The sequence below is a fragment of the Prunus persica genome, chromosome G6, assembly GCF_000346465.2.
Source record: "Prunus persica cultivar Lovell chromosome G6, Prunus_persica_NCBIv2, whole genome shotgun sequence".
Taxonomy (NCBI): Eukaryota; Viridiplantae; Streptophyta; class Magnoliopsida; order Rosales; family Rosaceae; genus Prunus; species Prunus persica.
The window spans coordinates 11,387,985-11,415,602 of NC_034014.1; the positions used below are offsets into that span (position 1 = coordinate 11,387,985).

The following is a 27,618-nucleotide window of genomic DNA, read 5'->3' on the forward strand; positions in this document are numbered from 1 at the left end:
TAAACATAGAAAAATACACCTGGTCAATAAATGTAATAATCATTACCCTCATCCGTCAATAGACGTAATAAGCTACATGGGAAGACACCCTCTTCAATAACACTCCTTGAAAACCTTGGAAAACTTGACCTTTCCTCTAATTCCCTTAACAGAGAAATACCCATTTAGTTTGGGGACTAAAGAACACGTCTTTAGCTTCAAATTCGTTGTCTGGAGCCATATTAGAGTTAATGTCTGCAATTCCAGGGTTAGTTCATGTTGATCTGAGCTGTAATAAGCTAAATGGTACAATTCCAGAGTTCCTCTTTGATATGAAGAGATTGAAACACTTGAATCTTGCGAACAATGACTTCCATGGAGTTTTGCTTTATAAGCAAATTGTCAGTGTTCAAGATTAGCAGGCACATCAATTTGTGCTATAACCACTTTGTTTTGTCATCAAAATTGAAGCTTGGGATTTCTCCTTGTGACAAGAGTGGTGGTCATGGGGAAGGGGGGGAAAATAAAATCTACTGGGGGTGAGGCGCTAGTTTGGGATGATATATATATTTCTATTTTTCTATAGTCGCAGGCTGGGGTGGAGGGTGGGGGGCGCTGGGGTTCTGGGTTTGTTGGGGCAATGGTTGTGAGCTGGATTTAAGGGTTGGAGCTTGCAGGTGGTGTTCATGGGGAATAGAGGAAGAAAGAAATCGATGGGGGAGAGAGAGAGAGAGAGAGAGAGAGAGAGTTTAATTTTTAATATTTTATTCATATTTTAATTAATTTAAATTTTTAAAAAAAAAGAGAAACTATGAAACCCATAGTGCCACGTTGACAACTAAGGAAAGATGTGACGAAAACGCTAAGAACAGAATCACATTGTAAGAAATATAAAAAATCAGGATATGTGATTATAAAAATTAAAAAGATTGAAACTAACATGTATTAAGAATGTAATCACAGAATATTAAACTGTAATTAACTCTGACTACAATTATACAAATAAAAAAGAACCCCCAAATTTACACACAATACCATTGTTTCCATATTTTAGGAAATTCAATTAAAGTCAATAAATGTTGCCAGCTGTCCCGAGACCACTTCCGGCTAGTCGGCCGGACCCTTTCCAGCAATAAATTCTGGACGGAGATATACAATTTGCGTAAAGCTTGGGATTGAGAGGTAGGAAGAGTGGGTGGATTGGCTGGCGAAGTAGGGCTGGTTACAAATCTGGGGTGAGATGTCGGGAAAGGGAGAGACGGAGAGATTGGGTGATTTGGCGTAGGGGACCCTGGTTTCAAATCTAAGGAGCAATGGGTTGGGGGGACAGTTTATATAAAAATTGCTTATTATTTTTGTTTTGGCCCCTACATGATTAGGCCAAGTTTACTACTAAACTAATCTTTTTGTGTGGGCTTGGGCATCGACATAAACAATAAATATTATTGTCAAGAATATCTGAACATTGTGACAAGATGATAACAATATAAAGGATTGAATGTAAACAAAAATGTAAACAAGCATTGAATTTAAAGGATGATTACTTTCTGGACAAGTATTGATGAGAACAACGGAGATGGAGAGGGGATGGGAGAGTGGATGCAAGGCCTCTTCCTCTTCGCATTGAATTAATTGGAAACTTAGCTTTGACTAGGCTAACATCACCCATATCCCCAAAGCTAGCCTCCATTATCAACCATTCTTTTAGCAACATCAACCTTTCTACCTTCAATTTATTCATATCCAAGTACTGGACAGCTCTCTCGAAAACTCCTCTACAACGCTGAATGCATGCACATTGTTCCTCTCTTTCTTGTGCAACAAGAGAATCCTTGGATTGATGACCTTGTGCCTCAAATTTTGCATACCTAAGCCACACATTTTGGTGCTGTATCCGGTCTAGGAGTCTCTCGTAAATCTGTCTAGCTCTCTCAACCTCACCCTCTCATCTCTCAAAGTTAATGTAAGCCTTCCACAACAATCCAGGCTTGTTAAGTTGCGACTGCCCAAGGGCAATTTCGAAAATCCCCCTTGCTCGTTCTTCCTCACCTAGAGTCTTCTCTAGCTCTGCGTATTTGACCCATGTATTGCTATTACGTGGTGACCAATCCAGATAATTCTCATACAGTTTCCGACATCGATCTACATTCCCAAGTGTCAGCTCCATCTCTATGTACTTGTCAAATATTGCAGCTTTAAGTGCACAGTCTCTTGACGCACCAAGGATCTTGCGCGCCCCCTCGAGATTCAACTGTCGAATCTCAAACTGGGTGGCATGAAGCCATGCTTTCACAAACGAAAACTTGGTATGAGGAATCAATTCAAGGCACTGCCTATACCCTTGTCTGGTTCATTCCACGAGATCTCCTCCAGGAGCAACAAATTCCTCATACCATGCATAGTCGATCCACAAATCAACATAGCGCTTCCAAAGCAGCTTGCAAAGCGGAGGAACATGAGCTAAAGCTCTGGAATAGAGCTCTCTAATTCTGTGGTTATGGGCTAGAGCTAGAGCACTATCTTCTTCTAGCCGTATGTAACGACTCCAGGAATCGCAATTTAGAGGATTGATCCCAACCTCAAGCTCGTACCGAAGCTTCGTCCAATCCCTATTCTGCCTCTCAACATCATAAACCATTGGCCTACGCCCACCTGAGAATCAACTCCCAATTTGTAAATACACTTCTGAGAATCAACAACTGCTGCTCCTGCTTCTGGCAACTGGGTTTTTGGGACGAGAGAGAATCGTGTTCTGAGACGGGAGGTTTAGAGGGAGGCGAGGGACCCGGAATTCTGTGTACCTTGATTTTTTAGATGGAAAAGGCGGTGGAATCGAATATCAAACTACCAAACCAATTGGGATTAAGAAACCTGGAATCGAATATCAAACTACCAAACCAATTGGGATTAAGAAACCTAATCAAACTAGAATTAAACTAATAATAATAAATAATAATAAAATAAAAAGTAACCTAATCAAACTAGAATTGAAAACCAAAACTAAGAAATTACCAATGAGAAGCGTAAGGGATTCGATAATGGTTATGGTTGAATGCCGAGCTGAGCCGAGGGAATTGGTGATGATAAAACGGGGCCGTCTGAGGAGGGTTTAGGGACCAGACTTCAAATAGAGGGTGGGGAAAAAAGGGGGTCCGGGTCGGATTGTGAATGATGAGGTTTAGGCTTGCAAGTTGCAGGCTGAGATTAGATAAGAAAAAGGAATGCTTTCAAGAGAGAGCCATATGAGATTGGGAAAGAGATTTTATATTTAAACCTCGAACTTCTCTTTGTTCACCATAATTCTTAAATTATTAAGCTATAAGTTTAATTATTATGTAAAAAGACAAAAACAGTCATCCAACTTAATACTTAACCTTAGTACATCTATACACACACCTCACCACTCTTCATATTAAGTTTTAGAAAAATACAAACTCCTCTCAATCCTATTGTCAGATTATTCTTCTCTTTTAAAGACGTAGAACTTGAGGAGCCTACTTCTTTAAAATTTGCGCAGGAGCTGATGGAAAGGCTTGTTAATTACTTGGCTGTAATGATCTTATTCTTTTCCCTTTGTTGATTGCTTGGTTGTTTTGATTTTTAATTTAAAATTTTATATTTACTTGACTTCTATATGCTCAAAAGTAAATAATAAATGATTACTGTACCTTCGTGTAAGTGAAATTTGTTATTACCAAGGTAAGTTGCACCTTCTTTTCTACAATGCAATAAATATCTCCTCATTTAATTTTCTAATTTAGAAATCTTTATTTGGTGTAGATCTCTTACCATGGACAATAAACGATATACTGTAATAGTTAGCGAGTCTGTATGTCTTGCGGCAAGCACAAGGACCTTCATATTCTTCTCAAAAAATAGAAGCCTTCTTCATCTTTTCCCCTACCATTCAGTTTAGATATATGCTTTTTTTATAGTTTGTAGTGTTCGCTTAAATGACATACAGAATGTTTGTTGGAGAATCTAGAGCTGCTTGTGCCAAAGTATATTCTCTTGTGCAATATTATTTCTGAATTCTAATAAAACTGTTTGCACTCAAGGTGTTGCTCAACACACGCATCTAATTTTATTGAATTATTGTATACAAAAGACAATCAGAAATTTATTGAATTACTGTAATGGATCAAAGCAATCTCTTGCAATTCTAATGTGGTCTATAGCATAGTAATCCTTAATTGGAGCTGTTTTTTTTATTTTTTATTTTTATATTTTTTTGTGGCACCCACAACAAAATACTTTTACTCCAAGCCACATTACCATAACAGAAAGTGTTTTGGACACAAGTAAACAATTCCAACCTTAAAGCATTTGATTGGTATAATCCATATCGAGATCGCATTGACAATTGGAAAGAGCTTATTGGTTCATTTGATGTACATCTTGATGTATATTGATCCCTTACTATTTAGATGTTTTGTCACAATAGTTTTATTTTCATCATACCTATTAGGTTTTGTTAAACTTTATAGTTTAAACATGAAGTATCCTTTGCTAATGGAGTCTAGTCCCATAAAAAAAGATCTTAACTTGCATGTTAGTGGTCTGAAATTTAAACCCTACCACACATCTCTTTGTCTGATTAGTTAATGTCATGACCCGATCCGAGAATAAAGAATATTCTCGAATCAGGGTGCGTGAATTGAAAGAAAGAAATAAAAAGGCTGAAGAATTGGTTAAAATACATTACCATTATATTTATAATAAAAATTATAATAATCTTACAAGTGTACAAGATATAAATAAAATTTTATCAATCTAAACTAATCCAACTTCTCTAGTTTCGGCTTTGTCTTACCCACTAATTGATCTGAAAAACAAAATAGGTGAAGGATGAGCAAACCTCCGCTCAATGAGTAGATTATGTAATATGCTAGTCAAGCAATGTCATTTCACACACTCTAGAAAAATATAATAAAAAGTTACACAATCCAAATCATATCACATCATTACTTAATATCTTGGTTGTCATTCACAAATAGTACCCAGTACGTGACTCATATCGGCCTCACTGCCCTTTGCCCCCATATGGTACATTTATCGTTCGGATACCCCATCACTGAAGTTCTCATGTTACATGAATAATACATACTTCACAAAAACTCCAAATAATAGCACAAGCACTCATTGGCTTCTCAGCTTGTTGCTTTTCAGCTTCCAAATTCTCATCTTCAGCAGTCTCAGCTTCATTCTCAACTGAAGGTAACTTTGCAGCACTTTCTGGCATTGGCAAAAGTGCCAAAAGTGTATAAGGTAACTTTAAAGACCTAGGTGACAATGTCTTAATACAAGCATTCTTTGGCTTTGGTAAAAGTACCCAAAGTGTAAAAAACAACTTTGCAGACTTTGGTTCAAGAATATCGCAGTGAGGTGGCATAGCACAAGCACTCTTTGGCTTCTCAGCTTGTTGCTTTTCATCTTCAACAGTCTCAACTTCATTCTCCACTGAAGGTAGCTTTGCAGTACTCTTTGGCTTTACCAAAAGTGCCAAAAGTATTGCAGACTTAGGTGACAATGTATTAACACTAGCATTCTTTGGCTTCGGCAAAAGTGCCCAAAGTGTAGAAGATGCCTTTGTAGACTTTGGTTCAAAAAAAAAATATCGCAGTGAGGTGTCTTAGCACAAGCACTCTTTGGCTTCTCAATTTGTTGCTTTTCAGTTTCCACATTCTCATATTCAGCAGTCTCAGCTTCATTCTCAGCTAAAGGTAGCTTTGCAGCACTCTTTGGCTTTAACAAAAGTGCCAAAAGTGTTACAGACTTAGGTGACAATATATTAACACCAGCATTTTTTGGCTTCTGCAAAAGTGCCCGGAGTGTAGAAGATACCTTCGCAGACTTTGGTTCAAGAAAATCGCAGTGAGGTGGCTTAACACAAGCACTCTTTGGCTTCTCAGCTTGTTGCTTTCTAGCTTCCACATTTTCATATTCAGCAGTTTCAGCTTCATTCTCAGCTGAAGGTAGCTTTGCAACACTCTTCGGCTTTGGCAAAAGTGCCAACAGTGTTGCATACTTAGGTGACAATGTATTAATAGCAGCATTATTTGGCTTTGGCAAAAGTGCTTGAAGTGTAGAAGATACATTTGCAAACTTTGATTCAAGAATATCGCAGTGAGGTGGCTTAGCACAAGCACTCTTTGGCATCTTAGTTTATTGTTTTTCAGCTTCCACATTCTCATTTTCAGCAGTCTCAGCATCATTCTCAAATGAAGATACGTAGCTTTGCAACACTCTGTGGCTTTGGTAAAAGTGTCAAAAGTGTTACAGTCTTAGGTGACAATGTATTAACACCAACATTCTTTAGCTTTGGAAAAAGTGCTTGAAGTGTAGAAGATACCTTTGCAGACTTTGGATCAAGAATATCGCAATGAGGTGGCTTAGCACAAGCACTCTTTTGCTTCTTAGCTTGTTACATTTAAGCTTCTGCATTCTCATCTTCAGCAGTTTCAGCTTCATTCTCAACTAAAGGTAGCTTTGCAGCACTCTTTGGCTTTGGCAAAAGTGTCAATAGTGTTGCAGACTTAGGTGATTACGTATTAACATCAGCATTCTTTGACTTTGGCAAAAGTGCCCGAAGTGTAGAAGATACCTTTGCAGATGTTGCTTCAAGAATATTGCAGTGAGTTGGCTTAGCACAAGTACTCTTTGGCTTGTCAGCTTGTTGCTTTTCAGCTAAAGATAGCTTTGCAGCACTCTGTAGCTTTGGCAAAAGGTCCAAAAGTGTATGAGATAACTTTGCAGGCTTTTGTTCAAGAATATCACAGTGAGATGGCTTAGCTCAAGCACTCTTTGGCTTCTCAGCTTGTTTCTTTTCAGCTTCCACATTCTCATCTTCAACAGTCTCATCTTCATTCTCAGCTGAAGCTAGCTTTGCAGCACTCTTTGGTTTTGGCAAAAGTACCAAAAATATTGTAGACTTAGGTGGCCATGTATTAACACCAGCATTCTTTGGCTTTAGCAAAAGTGCTCGAAGTGTAGGAGATATCTTTGCAGACTTTGGTTCAAGAATATCGCAGTGAGGCGACTTAGCATAAGCACTCTTTGGCTTCTTACCTTGTTGCTTTTCAGCTTTCCGCATTCTCATTTTCAACAGTCTTAGCTTCATTCTCAACTGAAGCTAGCTTCGCAGCATTTTTTGGCCTTGGTAAAAGCGCCAAAAGTGTTGTAGACTTAGGTGGCAATGCATTAACACCAACAGTTTTTGGCTTTGGTAAACGTGCCCGAAGTGTAGAAGATACCTTTGCAGACTTTGGTTCAAGAATATCGCAGTTAAGTGACTTAGCACAAGCACTCTTTGGCTTCTCAGCTTGTTGCTTTTCACCTTGCACATTCTCATCAACAACACGCTTAGCTTCATTCTCAGCTGAAGATAGCTTTGCAACACTCTTTGGTTTTGATAAAAGTGCCAAAAGTGTTTTAGACTTTGGTGACAATGTATTAATACCAGCATTTTTTAGCTTTGCCAATACTGCCCGAAGTGTAGAAGATACCTTTGCAGACTTTGGTTCAAGAATATAGCAGTGAGGTTGCTTAGCACAAACACACTTTGGCTTCTCAGCTTATTGCTTTTCAGCTTTCTCATTCTCATCTTCAACAGTCTCGACTTCTTTCACAGCTGAAGATAGCTTCGCAGCACTCTTTGGCATTGACAAAAGTGCTAAAAGTGTTTTAGACTTAGGTGACAATATATTAACACCAGCATTCTTTGGCTTTCCCAAAAATGCCCGAAGTGTAGAAGATACCTATCTAAACTTTGGTTCAAGAATATAGCAATGACGTGGCTTAGCACAAACACACTTTGGCTTCTCAGCTTGTTGCTTTTTAGCTTTCGCAGTCCCATTTTCAATAGTCTCGATTTCTTTCTCGGCTAAAGGTAGCTTTGCAGTTTTTTTCGGCTTTGGCAAAAGTGTCAAAAGTGTTGCAGACTTAGGTGACAATGTATTAACACCAACATTCTTTGCCTTTGGCAAAAATGCCCAAAATGTAGAAGATAACTTTGTAGACTTTAGTTCAATAATATTGCAGTGAGATAGCTTAGCTTAAGAACTCTTTGCCTTCTCAGCTTGTTTCTTTTCAGCTTCCACATTCTCACTTTCAGCAGTCTCAGCTTCATTCTCAGCTGAAGGTAACTTTGCAGTACTCTTTGGCTTTGGCAAAAGTGCCAAAAATGTTGCAGACTTTGGTGGGCATGTATTAACGCTAGCATTCTTTGACTTTAGCAAAAGTGTCCGAAGTATAGTAGATACCTTTGTAGACTTTGGTTCAAGAATATCATAGTGAGGTGGCTTAGCATAAGCACTATTTGGCTTCTCAGCTTATTGGTTTTTAGCTTCAACATTCTTATTTTCAGTAGTATCAGCTGAGTTTTGCAGCACTCTGTGGCTTTGCCAAAAATGGCAAAGATGTTACAGACTTGGGTGACAATGTATTAACACCAGCATTCTTTGGCTTTGGCAAAACTGCCCAAAGTGTAGAAGATACCTTTGCAGACTTTGGTTCAAGAATATCGCAGTGAGGTGGCATAGAACAAGAACTCTTTGGCTTCTGAGCTTGTTGCTTTTCAGCTTCCACATTCTTATCTTCAGTAGTCTTAACTTCATTCCCAACTGAAGGTAGATTTGCAACATTCTTTGACATTGCTGATTGTACCAAAAGTGTAGAAGGTAGCTTTGCAAACTTAGGTGACAATGTCTTAACACTAGCATTCTTTGATTTTGGCAAAAATGCTTAAAATGTAGAAGATAACTTTACAAACTTTGGTTTGAGAATATCGCAGTGAGGTGGCATAGAACAAGCACTCTTTGGCTTCTGAGTTTGTTGCTTTTCATCTTCCACATTCTCATTTTCTGTCTCAGTTTCATTTTTAGCTAAAGGTAGCTTTGCAGCACTCTTTGGCTTTGGTGAAAGTGCCAAAAGTGTTGCAGACTTAGGTGACAATGTAATAACACCAGCATTCCTTGACATTGACAAAAGTGTCCGAAGTGTAGAAGATACCTTTGCAAACTTTAGTTCAAGAATATTGCAGTAAGGTGACTTAGCATAAGCACTCTTTGGCTTCTTAACTTGTTGCTTTTCAGCTTCCACGTTCTCATCTTCAGCATTCTCAACTGAAGGTAGCTTTGCAGCACTCTTTGGCTTTGACAAAAGTGCCAAAAGTGTTGCATACTTAGGTGACAATGTAATAACACCAGCATTCTTTGGCTTTTGCAAAAGTGACTGAAGCGTAGAGGATACCTTTGCAAACATTGGTTGAAGAATAACGAAGCAGTGAGGTTGCTTAGCACAAGCACTCTTTGGCTTCTTAGCTTGTTGCTTTTCAGCTTCCACATTCTCATCTTCAGTAGTTTCAACTTCATTATCAGTTGAAGGTAGCTTTGCAGTACTCTTTGGCTTTTGCAAAAGTGCCAAAAGTGTTGAAGACTTAGGTAACAATGTATTAACACAAGCATTCTTTGGCTTTGGCAAAAGTGCCCGAAGTGTAGAAGATACATTTGCAGACTTTGGTTCAAGAATATTGTAGTGAGGTGGCTTAGCACAAGCACTATTTAGCTTTTTAGCTTGTTGCTTTTCAGCTTCCACATTCTCATCTTCAGTAGTCTCAACTTCATTCTCAAATGAAGGTAGCTTTGCAACACTCTTTGGCATTGGCAAAAGTGCCAAAAGTTTAGATAGTAGCTTTGCAGACTTAGGTGATAATGTCTTAACAGACATTCTTTGGCTTTGACAAAAGTGCCCAAAGTGTAGAAAATAACTTTGCATACTTTGGTTCAAGAATATCGCAATGAGGTGGCATAGCACAAGCACTCTTTGGCTTCTCAGCTTTTTAGTTTTCAACTTCCACTTTCTCATGTTTAGCACTCTCATCTTCATTCTCAGCTGAAGGTAGCTTTGCAGCGCTCTTTGGTTTTGGCAAAAGTGTCAAAATTGTTGCAGACTTAGATGACAATGTATTAAAACCAGCACGCTTTGGCTTTGACAAAAGTGCCCGAAGTTTAGGAGATATCTTTGCAGCCTTTGGTTCAAGAATATCGCATTGAGGTAGCTTAGCACAAGTACTCTTTGGCTTATCAGCTTGTTACTTTTCAGCTTCACATTCTCATCTTCAGCAGTCTCCGCTTCATTCTTAGCTGAAGGTAGCTTTGCAGCACTCTTTGGCTTCTCAACTTGTTGCTTTTCAGCTTACACATTCTCATCTTCAGCAATCTCAGCTTCATTCTCAGTTGAAGGTAGCTTTGCAGCCTTTTTTGGCTTTTGCAAAAGTGCTAAAATTGTGGCAGACTTAGGTGACAATGTATTAACACCAGCATTCTTTAGCTCTGGAAAAAGTGCCTGAAGTGTTGAAGATACCATTGCAGACTTTAGTTCAAGAATATCGCAGTGAGGTGGCTTAGCACAAGCACTCTTTGCCTTCTCAGCTTCCACATTCTTAGCTTCATTCTCAGTTGAAGGTAGCTTTGCAGCACTCTTTGGCTTTGGCAAAAGTGCCAAAAATGCAAAAGATTGCATTGCAGACTTTGGCTCAAAAATATCACTACAACCATCAAAACACTACCGAGAATTTGACAATGTCTTAACACCAGCATGCTTTGGCTTTGCAAACTTATGTTCGAAAATATCGTCCTAAGGTGGTTTCTTATCATCATGTGGCTTCTCATTCCTAGCACCACAAGCTCCAAAGATAAATGTAATTATCTTATGCCAACTATCGACAAGATAAAGGGTCCCAGTCTTTGATTTCCAAAGGGACCCTATTCCTTTTCGCATTTGTTTGCTTTTCTGAATGATTGCCTGCAACAGTGGCATAAAAGTCACCTTAAATTGATAGCGTACTGCCAAAAGGTGATTGCAAGGATTGATGACAATCCTTATTTCTGCTTCCAGAAGAGGATTGAGGTCACCAACCGAGCTTCCAACAAATATGCTCAATAGTTTCTTCTTCTTAGTCTTCTTAGAAATCTCATTGAAAATGTCCAATTTTATTTCAAAATATGCAAATTGAGATAAGACTTCTTATACATTTTTATGTACAAATCCCACTGCAAAAAAAAGAAAACACAAGTCAAAACTACACTTCTAAAAACTGAAATAATAGATCAATGTACTTACCCCTTACAATTAGTATGTCCTTCATCAAATCTTTGGTATAAGAATCACAGCAGGAGAAACTCAACCCACAGGTCCTTGATTACAGGAACTATGGGGAATTGATCAGCAATGACTTGCTGGCTGAAAAAGTCTATTGCCAATTCCATGGAACTAAAATATCGTGGTTCAACAAATTGAAGGTGGGCATTCCTAGTCAAAGAGCGGTATAGATGATTGAGCACCCTCTCCGTATGGATATAATGTGGCTGGAATAAACACATATGCTTTAAAAATAAGACATAATGTGTGGTTGCAAATTGTTTTTCTTGACAACAAATAAATGGAGCTTGCCTACCAAAAAAAATTGAACAAACCTGATAATTGAGCCGTTTTAAAAGTGAGGCATGATCAACAATACTTGATAATGATTGGATGAATATTTTTCAACCCAGTGGTGAAATCTGGCATCTTTTTGTACAATATTCTTTAGCTTCTTAGCTACATAGTAATTAAGAGTGATGAAAGGGGTAGTCCCTGCAAATGCGAAAGCAGCACTCACATTCGAGGAGCCTGTTTCCATAACAAAAGGGCCATACTTAACGACAGCATAGGTCTTGGAGACACGGTAGCCCCAGCCATGCATTTTTAAGGCCAGTGAATAGCCTTCATCCAGAATTTCAGTCTCTAATTCAGAAAATGAAATTGCGATATTGAATGATGTCTCATCATCCACAATTTCATCCTCAAATGTATTGGCTACCGTCTCATCATCCATAGTATCATCCTCAAATTTATCAATTGAGGTATTAGTTTCAAGTAATGTATACTTGACAAAAGGAACAAAAATGATGAAATATATATATATATATATATATTTAAAAACGATATCCTCAAATACAGCATTAAAAGAGATGTTTTTGAGATGGTGGCTCCTCCATTTCACTAATTGGATGTGTTGATGGAAAATGTGATCCTCCCAACATAATTTCACAACCATTAATTGAATAATTGAGTTTTATTATTTTAGGTTCGACTCATTCAGCCTTGTCTAATGTGGAAGGAACATATGCGGATGCCGGTACGCATGGGTTGCGACCTCATGCAATGCATAAATGATTATGTGGGACATTCGGAATACATACGTCGCCAAGGCTTGGGCGACATGCAAGTATGACAGCTTGCGTGTATAGCTTGAGGATGTAGGCTATCTTGGACGCTAAAGGAACGACTAACAAAAGTATGGGTAAACCGATGGTGTGTTGGATTGCTATGTCTTGACTTGGACATGAGCATGCCACAAGTTTGGCATGCTACGTGGTCGATGCAGTTGACGTGTCTTATGCAATGCTTAATGTATAGGCGTCAAAGGTTCGTTGTTGAATGCGGGGTGATTGTGTTGTCACAAGATAGTGTGACTCGTTGTCTAGCTAGAGGGCATGGTGCCTATGGGAGACGACACTTAATGGTGAATCTCTTATGGAGTTGTGAGAGTCATGAATATTATGAAGTGAGAGAAGGCTGACTGGGATCCGAAAGGATCCTGGGTCGCACGGGTGTGCTTTGAGTGGCGAACTATGTGTGCTTCTGTTTTGCCACGCCGTGCTGCTCGCTCATTCCGTGACAAGTGCTATCAAAGCCGATCTCGGCGTAATGGTGATTTTCTGCTTAAATGATTTGCACCTTGGATACAAACCGTGAAGCTCTAATCCCATAATAAGTGGTATCAGAGCTGATCGATTCAGATTGTGGTTTCGGTGTGAGGAATTCGCACCTAGAAAAGATTGGGGATGGAGAAAGTTTGATAGCAAGGTAGTCGGTTATTGCCTGTGATGGGTAGTGGTTCTATGAAGTTGGATGAAGACCCTAACGTCACTGTGGATGATTGTTGGAATCATGTTATGTGACGGCTGATGGAAACCCGTCTTTGTGCTAGATCCTATGGAATGGTGAAGATATCCAAAAGATTGCCTCAAAATTTTGAGTAGACATCAAGTAGGATGACTCTAAGATGTGGGATGATGGTTGGTTTTGCTGCTTGGTTGCCTAGTTTTCTATTATGTGCACCAAGGGTCCGGAAGTCGGGTAGGCATGGGTTCTGATTTGTGATGAATTGATGTTGCTTGTTTAGTTCAGGATGTGGGGAGGATAGGAGCGCAAGTTTGGTGAGAGTGTTGAAGATTAACTTACACTCGAACCATGGCATACCATTAAAGGTTGTGGTAAACTCTATTGGTAACAAGTGTTGAGCAGACGATGCAAGACCCTTGTTCAGGGAAGATTTGTGAGGGTTGAAGAGCGAAAGGGGGCTGTCTTTGAAGGAAGGAAGTAAGTCACTGATGGACTAGACTCCATTGAGGGAGTAAGTTGCTGATGGGCTAGGCTTTAATGAAGTAGTCACTTAAGTGGTTGCTCTTGCAATTGTGGAGAACGTGTGGGTGAAGTGCAATGTTTAACACAAGGTTGCTAACTAATATTCGGAATGCGGGAGTGTTCCAAAGGTGCATCCCAGAGTATTTCTTACGAAAATGACGGCTAGGACGCAGGATGTCTGCACCTAATGGTAACTTAAAGATAGAGTAACTTAAGGGGAGATGTCTTACTTGTTCCGTTATGGATGCTATGGAAAGTAGGTTCTACCAAATTCAAGTTTGGGCTTTGGTTAGGTGGTTTTACTTGTAGTAGGGATGACATCAAACCTTAGTGAATTGTGAAGGCCTAGAGTGTTGTAGAGCTTCGCTTAGAAGGCACGTTGATGTGAGGGTGCGTCGACGAGATAAGTGAGGGAAACCCACGAATGCCATTGAGGTATGGCAGCGCACATGCGCAAACAGATTGAGGAGCCTTGGAGGGTACACGGTTGACAAAGTGATGTTGCGTATTCAAGGCCAACATTTGAGGAAGATGGCAGCGTGAGTTTGGTGAGAGTGCCGAAGGTTGGCTATACTCAAATAATAGCATGTCGTTGACAATTGTGTTGAATTCAATTGGTGATGAATGTTGAACGGATGGTGCAAGACCTTGTTCGAGGAAGAGTTGTGAGAGCTCAAGACCAGAATGGTGCAGTCTTCGAAGGAAGTAAGTCGCTGATGGGCTAGGCTCTATTAAGGAAGTAAGTCACTGATGGACTTGGCTCTATTAAGGGAGTAAATGGTTGCTCTTACAACTGCTGAGAATGTGTGGGTGAGGCACAATGTTTGGCACAAAGTTGCTAACTGATTTTCGAAACAATGGAGTGTTCCAGAAGGGGATCCCAGAGACTTACGGGTGAGCATAGTTGGTAAAGACATGGAGTATGTCCGCATTTGATGGTAAACTGAGTTGGAGTAACTTGGGTGTTGACATTTTACTTGTTCTCGTGTGGATGCTAAAGAAGTGGTTCTGCCGAGTCCGAATTTGGGGCATTGGTAGTCAAGTGGTTCTACTAGTAATAGGGATGATGATGTCTAATCTTGGTGAATTGTGATGGCCTAAGTGTTGTGGAACTTTGTTGTGGAGGCATCTTGAGATGAGCGTATGCCCACGAGATAAGTAAGGGAGAACCTTGAATGCCATGAAGGTATGGCAGTGCAGATGCACAAAATGGAGGTGTCGTGGATGACACACGGTTGGCTTACGAATCGCACCCAAGCGGGGTGCATCTATTTGAATGTGAGAAATGCGGAAGTACTTGACTAGCGAGCTGTATGATTGTTCAATGGTTGAGTGCGACAAGAGACAGAGGTCTCGGCCCGAGAAGAGGGAAATTAGTACAACTTTGAAAGAGAAGTTGAAAAGGGTTAAGGTAGTGCTGCTTTGTGGTCCTTGGAGCGAAGAGAAGAGGATATTCCTATATGGTGTTGTTATGCAGCAGTGCAGTGGGCATGTCAACGAAGACGTCGTCATTATCAGTGGGGGAGAATGTCACGGATCGCACATAAGTGAGTGCTATTATGATTCCATACTCGGTAGTGCAGTGGGCACGTCGACGAGGATGTGACACTATTAGTGGGGGAGAATGTCACGGGCACATATAAGCAAGTGCCACCGTGACTCCATTGGGACATCCATTTGCTTATGAGTAGTCTAAGTGTGGACGGGCAAGAGCTTATGAGTTAGAATGGTTGGTGTTGTCCGGGTTACACTTGTGAAGGGTATTTTGGGTATTTCATAAGGTTATGGGAAGAACCTGAGGAAACCAAGAATACCGGAACTTTCGTGATGTTGAGACGCAGGCAATGCAACTGACGGTTCGCTATGAGGAGTTCAAATGAAGGAGTTCTGCCCAATTATGACTCATCGTGCATAGGTGATGTTACCTCCTAGCAGAAGGCTAAATGCATAAAGTGCTATATAGAGGGTGACATGTTGTCATGCTTTCCACCACCCTTGGTGCTTACACCCTTGTGGCACTAAGCGAGCATCCTTATGACATTGGAGGTAGTCATAAGGGCGGGCATAAGATTGTGGGAAAGGAATTCTTGAGGACAGTACGAACACTTAGGGCCGTTCGTATTGGGCATCGTTGTGAAAAGTGAGGTCAACGTATGGCATTCGCTATGCAATCGGCTAGCGAGGCATTTGACAATACTCGATGGACTTGGCTTGGGTTCGGCCTTGTCCAATGTGGAAGGAAGATATTCGGATGTCAGTATGCATGGGTTGTGACCCAATGCAATGCATAGATGATTATGTGGGACATTCGGAATACATACATTGCCAAGGCTTGGGTGACATGCAAGTATGACAGCTTGCGTGTATAGCTTGAGGATGTGGGCTATCTTGGACACTAAATAAATGACCAACAAAAGTGTGGGTAAACCGATGATGTGTTGGATCGCTATGTCTTGACTTGGACATGAGCGAGCCACGAGTTTGGCATGCTACGTGGTCGATGCAGTTGACGTGTCTTATGCAACGCTTGATGTCTTATGTGATTGTGTTGTCAAAAGGTAGTGTGACTCGTTGTCTAGCTATAGGACATGACGCCTATGGGAGACGACACTTGATGGTGAAACTCTCGCTGAGTTGTAAAAGTCATGAATATCATGAAGTGGGAGAAGGTTGACTAGGATCCAAAAGGATCTTAAGTCGCACAGGTGTGCTTTGAGTGGCGAAATATGTGTGTTTCACTTCCACCGCGCCACGCCACTCGCTCATCCCATGACACTATGTATCCCTTGCGGGAATTAAGTCACTCGTAGTTCAAAGAATTACAATGAATACATGACTCATTGCAAAAGGGGGAATTTGAATGAATTTGATTGAAAAAACATGTTTGAGTGAATTTAGCTGAATAAACCAGGGATTCAAATTTGGTTGCGGTTGGGTCTATTAGGATGTTAGACTTCTTATGTATCCTTGATGGCATCAAACCAACGTAGTTTGGAATTAATTTGTGTGGAGATTTGATTTGTGAGAATTTGGTCGATATAACTAATGATTCAAATTTGGTTGCGGTTGTGTCTATTGGGATGCTAGACTGCCTACGTACCCTTGATGGGATCAAACCGACATAGTTCCAAAGTTTGAAAATTAATGGGTAAGTGTGGCCCAGTAATTTAGAATTTATGTCTTTGAGACAATTTAGAGATTTTCAAATATAGATGACCTATGGGAAAAATTGTAAATTAATGGGTAAGTGTAGCCCACTAATTGAGAATTTGTGTTTGAGAGATTTGAATTTAATTTCATTGAAATTTGCATGGATAGATGCCCCAAGGGAAAAAAAAAAATTGAAAATTAAAGGGTAAGTGTAGCCTACTAATTGAGAATTTATGTTTGAGAGATTTGAATTCAAACTCAATGAAATTTGCATGGGTAGATGATCCATGGAAAAAATTGGATGGTTTTGTACCATTTTTCTTTTTGTCAATGTCCAAGAAAAATAATGAGCAATTTTGATTAACCCACTAATTTTCTAAAATTGACATTTGCACTTGGATCCAAATATGGCTATGAGGATTTTTAAAATTGATCTATGAACCATATAATAGGCAATTTGGGCCTCTGTAAATTTAATGAATGTTTATTTAGTCCACACATTAAACATTATGGACTTTTGAGAATTAATGGGCAATTATTTTTGACAGCCCATTAATCTATTTCGGGCCTTTGATATTTGTTGTCAATTAGCCCATGACCAAGGAGTCCACGAAAAGCTTTGGTCCAGTAACCTATTGAAGCAACTTAATAGCTATTCAACTTTGCCTAGGGTTTGTTTCCAAGTAAAATCAGACCTTGCACTCCCATATTTATCTGGAATACTTGTGATCAGTCCAAATTGAGAGCAAACATTGTATTTGTTATGCCTTTAAAAGATTACACAAAGTCACAATTGGTACAGAGCTTTCGCAAACAAAAGGAGAAAACAAACGAATGGGCTGCCGCAAGCTACGAAGAGGAGCCAACCCTTTCTCCCCCTTTTTATTTTTTATTTTTGTACTCATTTTTCTTTTTGTCTGACATCTCTTCCTTTCTTCTTTGATGGCCTACTAGCCTACAACCCTTGAGCCGAACAAAGTGGCGTACAGTTAGGGCTCATCAATGGGCCGGGTTGGGCTAGCCCAACCCAAATTTAATGGGCTTGGGCAGGGTCGGGCCGGGCTTTAAAGAGGAGAGAGAAAATATCGAGTCGGGCCGAATTTTTTTAGAAAATTCAAAGCCCAAGCTTGACCCATGAGCCGGGCTGCCCATCGGCCTAGGCCGGGCCTAAACGGGCCTACTTCATTCGAAAAAAATCATAAACTTAATCATAAGGGCATTTTAGTCCAAATTTAAGATTAAACTCACTTAATTCTAATATTTTCACATCAAACCAAATTCATAAAACACCTAATAAAGTCACACAACTTAATAAGATTTTCCACAAAAATAAAAAAACCAAGTATTATTTTTGAGGTTATTACATAATTAGACCGTAATACGTTTTAAGAAATAATTTTTAAAAATAATAAGTATCAAAAAGATTTTATTTTTATTTTTAAAGGATGGTATGAATAAATTTGCAAATGTTTGGTGATGTGTTCAAGAAAAGCATGATTATATTTGGTAGTACGATCATGTTTCGTGATATGATTATATTTGATGATATGATATGTTGTTCATCTTATTTATATATATATAATTGTTGTATTAATAATTGACACAACTTAATGTGCTAATCATCCAATTATAAACTATGAGTGAGTAAAGAAAAGTGAATGAAATGAAACAAATTATATATGTGATTTAAGTGATATAATCCTAATCCTAAACTCTTATTTATACATAATTATATATGTATGCGGGCCTAACGGGTCGGGCTTTTGTGGGTAGGCCGGGTCGGGCTTTCTTGGGCTTAATCGAGCCGGGCCTAAGTGCCGAGTCGGGCTTCAGACACCCAAGGCCAAGCCTAGCCCAGCCCAAGGCGGGCCGAGCCATCTCAAAGTCCATAATGAGCCGGGCCGAGCTTTTCTTCAATGGGCCGGACTGGCCCCTATTAGCCCATGAGCCTGCGGGCCAAATGATGAGGCCTACGTACAGCCACTTCCCTGTTCCCATGCTTTTTTATCTTTTTTATTTTAATTTTTTGATTTGCCAACACAAAGCTTTCAAAAGAAACGTGGCTATCTTTTTTTCCTTTTTTTTTTGTTGTTGTTGTTTGTTGCTTATATATGCTGCCAAAACGTGGCTGTCTTCAACTTTTTTTTTCAGTTCATTGCGTCTGTATGCACCAACGTTGTTTCATTCCTCCATTTTTCTTGCTGTAACAAACCTTCTTCCAAAACAAAATACAAAGCCTCTCCTCCAAGCTTTTTGTTTGCTGACTTCCCCATTTCCAAATTGGTCTGTAGCTAATGGTTTTGTTTAACTCAGAATTCCATGGCCGTCCTCCTTCTTTTGTTTTGACAATTTGTACACAAACACCAAACTAAGAATTGATACAAGAGTTGGCTATGCAATAGGACTTGCTCCTTCAAACTTGTTTTGTTTCAATTTGTCTATATGCAAACAATTTATTTTTTATTTTTTATTTTTTGTTTCAGAGCAGCCCAGACACAGAAGAAATTAGTGTGCCTTTATTATCTTTTTTTGACAGAGAGGGAGAAAGTTGATTAGATTCACCAAAGGCAGAGGTATAACCCTTTTCTTTTTAAAAAAAAAAATTTATATTTGCATCTGTGAACCCATTTTTCTGATTTTTTTTTTTAATATGCACAGGTTCTGGGTTTCTCACCCATATGGATTTTTACATCCAAATAGTTTCAGGGTTACTCACCCATAGATTTGCATCCAAATAATTTCGGGTTACTCATCCATGGATTTGCATCCAAGTAATTTATGGGTTTTTCACCCATAGATTTGTGGCATGTTATGCCCAACATAGAAAAGAAAATAGAAATGACAGTATACCTGTAGCATGTTCTAATTTCTCCAGCAATCTTTTTTAATCTGTCGTCAGCTTTCTCCTTTCTTTTTTTTTCTTTTTTTGTTGTAGCCTTTTTATAGGCCAACTAGATAAGACTCCTTTGAAAACACAACACTTTTTGAATTTCAAGTGAGTACTGATCAGCTTTAGCCTTACTAATTTGAAACATAACATATATTCCAAAATTTTGGGAATCTATGTTGGTTTGACCGATTTTTTTTGTTTCAACAGGATGGTAAATAATCTGACCATATGGGCTCAACGACATTGGCTGCTCCTAGGGGATATTACCGCCAACTCAATTCCACTTGAAGTTGTGTATTTTGACCAAAATACAAAAGAAACAAAAGTTGGGCCTTTGAAGGAAGTGGACCGGGACTCAAAAGCCCCATAAGAAAAAGCAATATAATAAAGTTTAGAAACCCAATGGTAGAGTTATGACTGGTATGTATCTCTCCTATATCTTTTTAATTAAATAAATAATTATAATTTCATCTAACGGTGTATACAAAAGCAATAAAGGAATTGATCTAACCGTGTAAGATACACGAAAGTCAACAATGGCTACGGTAACCAAATAATGAGATTTATTAGGAGGGAATTTGAAACTCACGCTTTTAGAATGCAATCCAGGATGTGAGCGACTCCGGCCAAATGAACATGAAAATCTTGAATTGACAGATTATCACGTGAACGGACTGTAGAGAGCTCCAAGCACCGGATTAGTGCGGTCGTCTTGGTTCAACAATTCGTCGTCCAGAGTCCAGTCCTCTAATTTAGCCTAGGCATATTGAATATTGAAAGGATTGGGATTGGTTTTCTCTCACTTTTCTGATCTTGTTTACCATTTGTGATAGGCGGCGTATTTGTTATATGGAGATGAAGAGTATCTGCTCGTACTTCAAGAAGCTGCTTCGCAATGACTCAACTTCTTGGTAAAGAATCTGGTTCCCGACTTGATTGGAGCTATTACTCTGTGACACATTTATTTACACTCATTTATGTATTCATCCACTAATAGTGAGTTTCTGTTTATGGAACCGCACCCTGAGAAAATAATGAGATCAGAAAAATTGATGGTTTATTTGCACCTCCGTTTTGCGGGATGGAACCAAAAAATTACTGAAGTCAAATATACGTAAAACATTAAACTAATTAAAGAAAACAACTGATTAACAACCATGTAACAAAATTAGAACAACACAAGAAATTAGAAAGACTTGCCTACTTAGCGCAACAATTACTCCTTAGGCCTTTACATGAAAATCCAAAGTTAACATGTATTTGTTTTTTGTTTATTTTTACAAACAAAATTTTTTATAATGAAGATCATCAAGGAATCTTTATACTAGACAAATCAAAGTATAATCTATATAACACTCTTTCAGAAAAATGACACGGACTCGTACAACATCCTCATATTTTACTAGAATATCAGCTACTTGATTTATTTCCTAACATGCATGACATAAAGAGTATAATTTAAGATTTTAAAGCGACTTCCTTGAACCAGTGCACGAAACGTTCAAGGAGTGACATGTAAGTGATCACGGATGGAATTGGAATTTGAACACCTCAACCCAAAAGAGGATTTACAAGCTGCCAAACAAAATTGTTGTTTTGCAAAGGTCAAGTAGAAACCGAACTCATCTATTCTTTTGGTTTGGACATGTAAGTCTTTCTTTCTATGCTTAAACACATGCACAAAGACACCTGTTTGGTATCAAAGATTGAAGCTGGCAAAATTCATCATCCAACCTAACTGGCACTCACATTTTCTATCCTTAATTAAGAACCACAATAAAAATTAAGCTTCCTCTATCCAATCTATCAAAACCATGGCTTCTTCTTCATCATCTTCTTCATCTTCTTTGCTGCTCTTTCTCTCTCTACTTCTCCTTCTACCGTATATTACTTCTTCCAATATTATCACCATATCCATCTCACATTTACCCACAAACCCACATCCATATCCTTACCAGCACCTCAGCTACTTAGCAAATTCCTCTTTAAAAAGAGCCCGCCACCTCAAAAATCCCCAAACTACCCCTCCTCATACCAACACCAAAATCCCACTCTTCTCCCAGAGCTATGGCGAATACTCCATACCCTTGAGCTTTGGCACCCCTCCCCAAACCCTCCCCTTTATCATGGACACTGGCAGTGATTTAATTTGGTTCCCTTGCAGCAAAAAATACCAGTGCATCAATTGCTCCACTTACCACAGCAACACCGTCAAAATCAAATCTTTTATTCCCAACTTGTCCTCATCTTCCAAACCCCTCGCCTGCTTGAACCCCAAATGCGCTATGGTTTACCCGAAAATTCACTGCCCAGATTGCAAACTCGGTTCGAAAAACTGTACCCGGAGATGCCCTTGGTACACATACCCCTACGGCTCTGGCGACACAAGTGGAAGTCTACTCTCTGAAACGCTGCACCTCCCGAACCGACGCGTACCCGATTTCCTTGTGGGCTGCTCCATTCGCGCTACCTACCAACCCGCCGCTGGCATTGCAGGGTTGGGCCGCGGCCCAGCTTCTCTGCCCGCCCAATTGGCCATAAAAAAATTCTCCTATTGCCTTCTCTCTCGCCTCTTCGACGACACTAACAAAAGCAGCTCACTGGTCCTCGTCGGTGGCAAAGACTCCGTCAAGAAAACTAAAGGCGTCAGCTACACGCCGTTTGTGAAAAACCCAGAAGTCCCTGGAAAGAGGGCTTTCCTCAACTATTACTACTACGTCGGCCTCCGCCGCATCACTGTGGGAGGGCGGCGCGTGAAAATTCCGTACAGATACCTAAGGCTTGACAAGAACGGCTCCGGCGGGACCATTGTCGATTCTGGGACCACCCTCACGCATATGGCGCCTGAAGTGTTAGAGCGTGTGGCGGGAGAGTTTGAGAAGCTGACGAAGGGCTACAAGAGGGCGGAGGAAGTGGAGGCTTTGACTAGGTTGAGGCCGTGCTATAATGTTTCCGGGATTGAAACGCCGATGTTTCCAAGCCTGACGTTTCACTTCAAGGGAGGGGCTGAGATGGCGCTGCCGGAGGAGAATTACATGGCGCCGGCCGCTTGGGAGGTGCTGTGCTTGGCGATTCGGAGTGATAATTTGCCTGTGATCTCGTCTGGGCCTTCTATAATTCTGGGGAGTTTCCAAATGCAGAATTATCATGTGGAGTTTGATTTGCAGAATGAGAGGTTTGGGTTCAAGCAACAGCAATGCAACTGATGTCTTTTCTTCTTCTTTTGTTTGTTGTTTTCTATCGAAGAACAAATCTGTGCAGAATGAGAGAATCAAACCCACCTGGTTCATAAAGTACATGAAAAATAAAAATAAACATCATTTGCACTCCACAATCATCCTCCACTTTTATATTTTATTATTTCAAGAGAGCTGTGAATCGGCTCGGAAGAGAGCTCAATCCGTTAATGGTAACAAACTATCGATAGGACAAAACCTATAAGACTTATTTATCATGTAGCATTCCACTAATGACTCCTTATTCAACCAATCACATGTTGACATGTCTATTAATAATTAATAAAAAAATTATTTTTTTATTGTGTCAATAGTAATTCTATTTTATTTATTTTTACAGATTGCCATTTGTGATATTTTAGAGCTAGAAGAACATGGTAAAACTAACTAATTCACCATTATTAATCTAATCAAGAAATAATGCGCTTGTGAAGAGAGAATACAACTGTTGTTATATGGTATCGTACTTCATTACCACCTGGGTGAAAGCATGGAGGGATATTCCATTCATGTCAACATAAAAGTTATCAAACTCCATGTGGTTTGACTTTGGTGTGCTCATCTCTCTCTACCGTACCTTTGGCCACCACTCTAGGGTACTTGTTAGCCAACCAACGAAAAAAGGATGGCACTCCCATCTCCCTCGCTACCTCTTTTTGATTTCTCAGGAAAGTTAGCTCAATAGTTTCAATTCTGTGTGTCTCTCTCGTACTAAGCTTTTAACTTGCTTATATAGTAGCATGTCTGTTTGGGAGTACTTTTGGAATGGCTAAAAGCGTTTTTTGACAACCAAAAGCACTTCTGACAGCGTTTGACAAAAAAGTTTAGAAGCACTTTCTGAAGAAGCACTTGCTATATGCTTCTTTAGGAAGCACTCTCAAGTGCTTTTTCAAGAAGCACTTAGATTTTTTATGAAAATTTCAACATCTTTATAATAAAAGCACTTATGAGCAGAAGTGCTTCCGAGAAAAGCAATCCCAAACGAGTTAGACAAGCACTTGATAGTGGTTTTTGAATCAAAAGGTTGAATTTATATCCGAGAATCAGAAGATTGAATTTGAATTTTGATTATTAAAAATATTTGGGGTTTTCGAGAGAAAACCATATCTATTTCTAAATGTGATTTGATGTATATAAAATGCTAAATTATAATTCAATGTTATATATTATGAATTTGAATATACCAAGTACAAAGAATCATGAGAACAATCCTCAAAATGAAAAGACAAAAAAAAAAAAAAAAAAACAATGATCAGATAAAGGAGGTAAAGCCAGTGTCAACGTTGATCCATTTTCCTTTGCAAATAACATAAAATTTGAATACATGCATATACGTATGTATGAGGGTGGATATATGAGGAATCCGTGGCACCACAAATTTAGACATAAGTTTTAACCATTAGATTAGGCTACCATGAATGATTGAGATTAAACAAACTAATTCTTTCTCTTTGTGAAAACAAATTGTATAGTGAATTTAATTTTTATTATCGTTCTGGCAAATTATTTTTTTTTTGAAGATTAATCTTTAATTAATTTTACCACTCAATTTTCCCTCTGTACATTTATGGTTTCACACATTCCTATAAACATTAACACCATTTTTCTCTCCTATGTCCTCTTTTTCTTATAAAGTTATCATCTATTTCATTCTCACAATCAAATCTGATCCAACAAATTTCCATTTAAATAATGGCACAGTGCAAGCTTTAATCAGTAAAGCATTTGGGCAACTTTTGGCATGAAAAACTTAAGGAACATTAATGTCATAAAAATACTGAAGGACGAAATGTGATAATTTTGTAAATTTTCGAGGTTATTTGCGATAAAAAAAAACTAATTTTTTAAATGAATTTTAAAAAATATACTTTATTTAAATTAACATGGCACTATAGTATGAGAAATTATAGAATACTATAATAGTATGGCCTTGGATAAGTGAGTTCTATATAAGTGCCACATTAACAAACTAATAGAACTTTTGATGGAAACTCACGACAATGACTATTTGTGAGCACACATATTAACCTTAAGGCTGCATTTGGTTTATGGGAAAGAAGACTCGGGGATAGAAAATCAATTGCTTTCTCATGTTTGGTAATGCATGAGAAATGATTGCATGGTACATGGAAAAATAAGGGGGAAAATTCATCCCCCCATTGGGTTTCATTTTCCCTTCCCATGAGAAAGGTTGGGAAAATAGGCCAGCATTAAATGCACATTTTTCATGATCATTTTGTCCCCATTAAGAGTATCTACAATCATGCTCTCTATTTTTTAGTTAAAATTTACCTAAAAACATACAAAAGTTATTTTAGGTGCTCTCTATAAAATTTGAACTCCAATTATACTCCCTAGTTGAGGGAGTCATAAAAAATAGTTAGCATTAATTAAAAGTTTAAACTATGCATAAAACAAAACAACATTAAATTATAAAGAGCCACTAGGAGTTCTCTCTCTCTCTCTCTCTCTCTCTCTCTCTCTCTCTCTCTCACTATGAGATTTAGGAGCTCCTAGAAGTCTCCCTATTTTAGGAGATTTTAGGAGGTGGATAGGGAACATAGTTAGAATTGTATTTTTCCAGTTCCTCTCCTTTTTTTTATTTTTTTTTATTTTTATGAATGTGGTTTAGAGAGTCCATTAAGGATGCTCAGCATCCACAATCATGTTCTCTATTTTTCAGTAAAATTTTGGCTAAAAACATATAAAAGTTATTTTAGGAGCTCTCTATAAAATTTAAACTCCAATCATGCTCTCTAGTTTAGGGAATCATATATGCTACAATTTTTTTTAATTAGGCAATCTCTATTAAAAATAATATAAAAAATAGTTAGCATTAGGTAGGTTGCTTGACATACTGTGACGGTGGTCTATATGGGATCAATCTTCTTGTCATATTCGTTTAATACCATTCTGACTCAGAAAAATTTCCAGGGGGGTCGATTCTGTGAAAGATAGGATCATTAAAGGTTTGAAATACTCATTAAATAAAACAGCATTAAATTATAGGGAGCACCTAGAAGTCATTTCTCTCTCCTCAAATTTAGGAGCTCGTAGAGATCTCCTTATTTTAGAAGGTGGATGGGGAGCATGGTTGGAGTTGTATTTTCCAATTCCTTCCTAACATTTGTCTAAGGATGTGGTTTATGGAGCCCATTAATTGCTAAACACTTTAACTACAAGCCCTTCACCTTTAATATGACATGCTGAAAAACCCTAAATTCTCTCTGAAGGTGAAACTATGAGCTTGCACTAAAGCCACCGCCCCCCTTTGGAGGTGGGTGGCTTCTCCATCGTCCATCTTTCTCTCCTCATCTCCCTTTCTCCTTTCCTAGTTTTCTTCCCCTCTCATTTTCTCTCCCCAGATTCATTCGGAATTTAAGTCCTCTTGCTCAGATCTATCTGGATCTTGTCTTTTGTTTATTTGTTTGTGTGTTTTTCTGTTGTAGGTCCTTGTTGACTTTTGTTGTCATTGAGATGGCTGAGGTGTGGTGTTGTCAGCCCAGCTTTTTTCTTTATTTTTTGTTGTGTTTTTGAAGCAAGTACTGCAATCCACCATGGACACCATGATTTTGTTGCAGCTTTTTGCCCACTCACATGGATTTTGCTCCAGTTCAATGTTTGGAGTTGGAAAAGTGATTGTTGCGGGTTTGAGTGGGATCAGGTTTTGCCTATGCAAAATAAGAGGTTTAGCCATGTTGGTGCTACGAGTCTCTTTGGTTTGCTAGAGAGGATGTGGTGTGGTGTTATTATTTCTGTGTTTATTTTAGTCTAATAATTCTCATAAACTCAATAGGAGTTTGTTGATGTTTGTATTTAGTGTTTGACTTTTTGATGCGGATCTGATGTTACTACCGTTGCTAGGTGGATTTGTATTGTAGGTCTGAGTACAGGTGCTTTTATCTGCCGAATTGGAGGTTTTAGGTTTTTTTGGCATGTGTAATTCTCTCCAAATCAAACCAATTTATTTTTGTGTTTGGTCACTGGAGATGTTGTACTCATATTTGGCATTATAGCTACTTTGTACTTCTTTTTGTGTTATCAATAAAATTACTATCGCTTTTAATATTAAAAAAAAAAAAAAACAATATATCATTAAATGTAATATTTTATTATTTAATTTCATATGGGTATAATTGAAAAATTAAACAAACTTTGTTTTGTAATAACTCAATCTGATAGTTTCGTGAACCTCATGAATGTTTTGTGATAAAGGTCATTCAATAAACTTCACATAAACCAGAAGTTGACCTTTCACAAATTCAGCTCCAAACATTTGCACATTTTGGCACCAATATAGCCGTAATTACGTTTGATGAGGACAACAAAAATAAAATAATTTATTTTTATATGACTACTAATAACTACCGGAGTAGAACCTTTAAATAAATTAAATTCATTTTCAAATTTAATTTTATAAATACACAGCTAATAAACATGGCTCTTAATTTATTGCAAGAGCAAAAAAAAAATGAGACCCACACATTTGCCACATAAGAATTAAAAGACTTATTAACGATTTGAGTAATGGAGAGTCTCATTTGTAAGATTTCCATAAATTTGGATACCGGTTAAACAGGTCTTTAAAAATTGAGTATCAGTTTGTAATGACCCCTATAATTTGAGAAATTTACGATAATTGATCCTATACATACTAACGAAAATGCTGCTCCTTCTATAACTTATATGTTATTGGTTACAGAGCAGTCCTACTACTTGTGTGTATATGAAAGACGAAATTAGATGAAATGGAGCTAAATTAAATGCATCAAGTATCAAATCTAATTAAATCTGTTGTTGTCCAAAATGTGAATTTAGAGCAAGATTTACATTATCGCACTCCCAATATAGTTCTCTACTTCGATATGTTTTTCATTCAATTTATTCTCATTC

The 27,618-nt window shown here is 38.5% G+C and overlaps 2 protein-coding genes and 1 long non-coding RNA gene across 3 annotated transcripts; 1 reads left to right on the plus strand and 2 right to left on the minus strand.

Annotated features, from left to right (window-relative positions):
• LOC109949870 lies at window positions 1,481–3,339 on the minus strand. Its single transcript, XR_002272177.1, has 2 exons — window positions 2,992–3,339; window positions 1,481–2,868 (listed from the first exon to the last, which is right to left on the minus strand). It is a non-coding gene; the product is annotated as an uncharacterized LOC109949870 (long non-coding RNA).
• On the minus strand, window positions 6,773–8,631 carry LOC109949611. The gene is made up of 5 exons (XM_020565687.1): window positions 8,408–8,631; window positions 8,049–8,292; window positions 7,788–7,955; window positions 7,233–7,493; window positions 6,773–7,111 (listed from the first exon to the last, which is right to left on the minus strand). The coding sequence occupies exons 1-5, from the start codon at window positions 8,629–8,631 to the stop codon at window positions 6,773–6,775; spliced, it is 1,236 nt and encodes a 411-aa protein (XP_020421276.1).
• LOC18775368 (probable aspartyl protease At4g16563) lies at window positions 21,156–22,815 on the plus strand. Its single transcript, XM_007207894.2, has one exon. It carries the CDS (start codon window positions 21,304–21,306, stop codon window positions 22,693–22,695), a length of 1,392 nt encoding a protein of 463 aa, XP_007207956.1. The 5' UTR covers window positions 21,156–21,303; the 3' UTR covers window positions 22,696–22,815.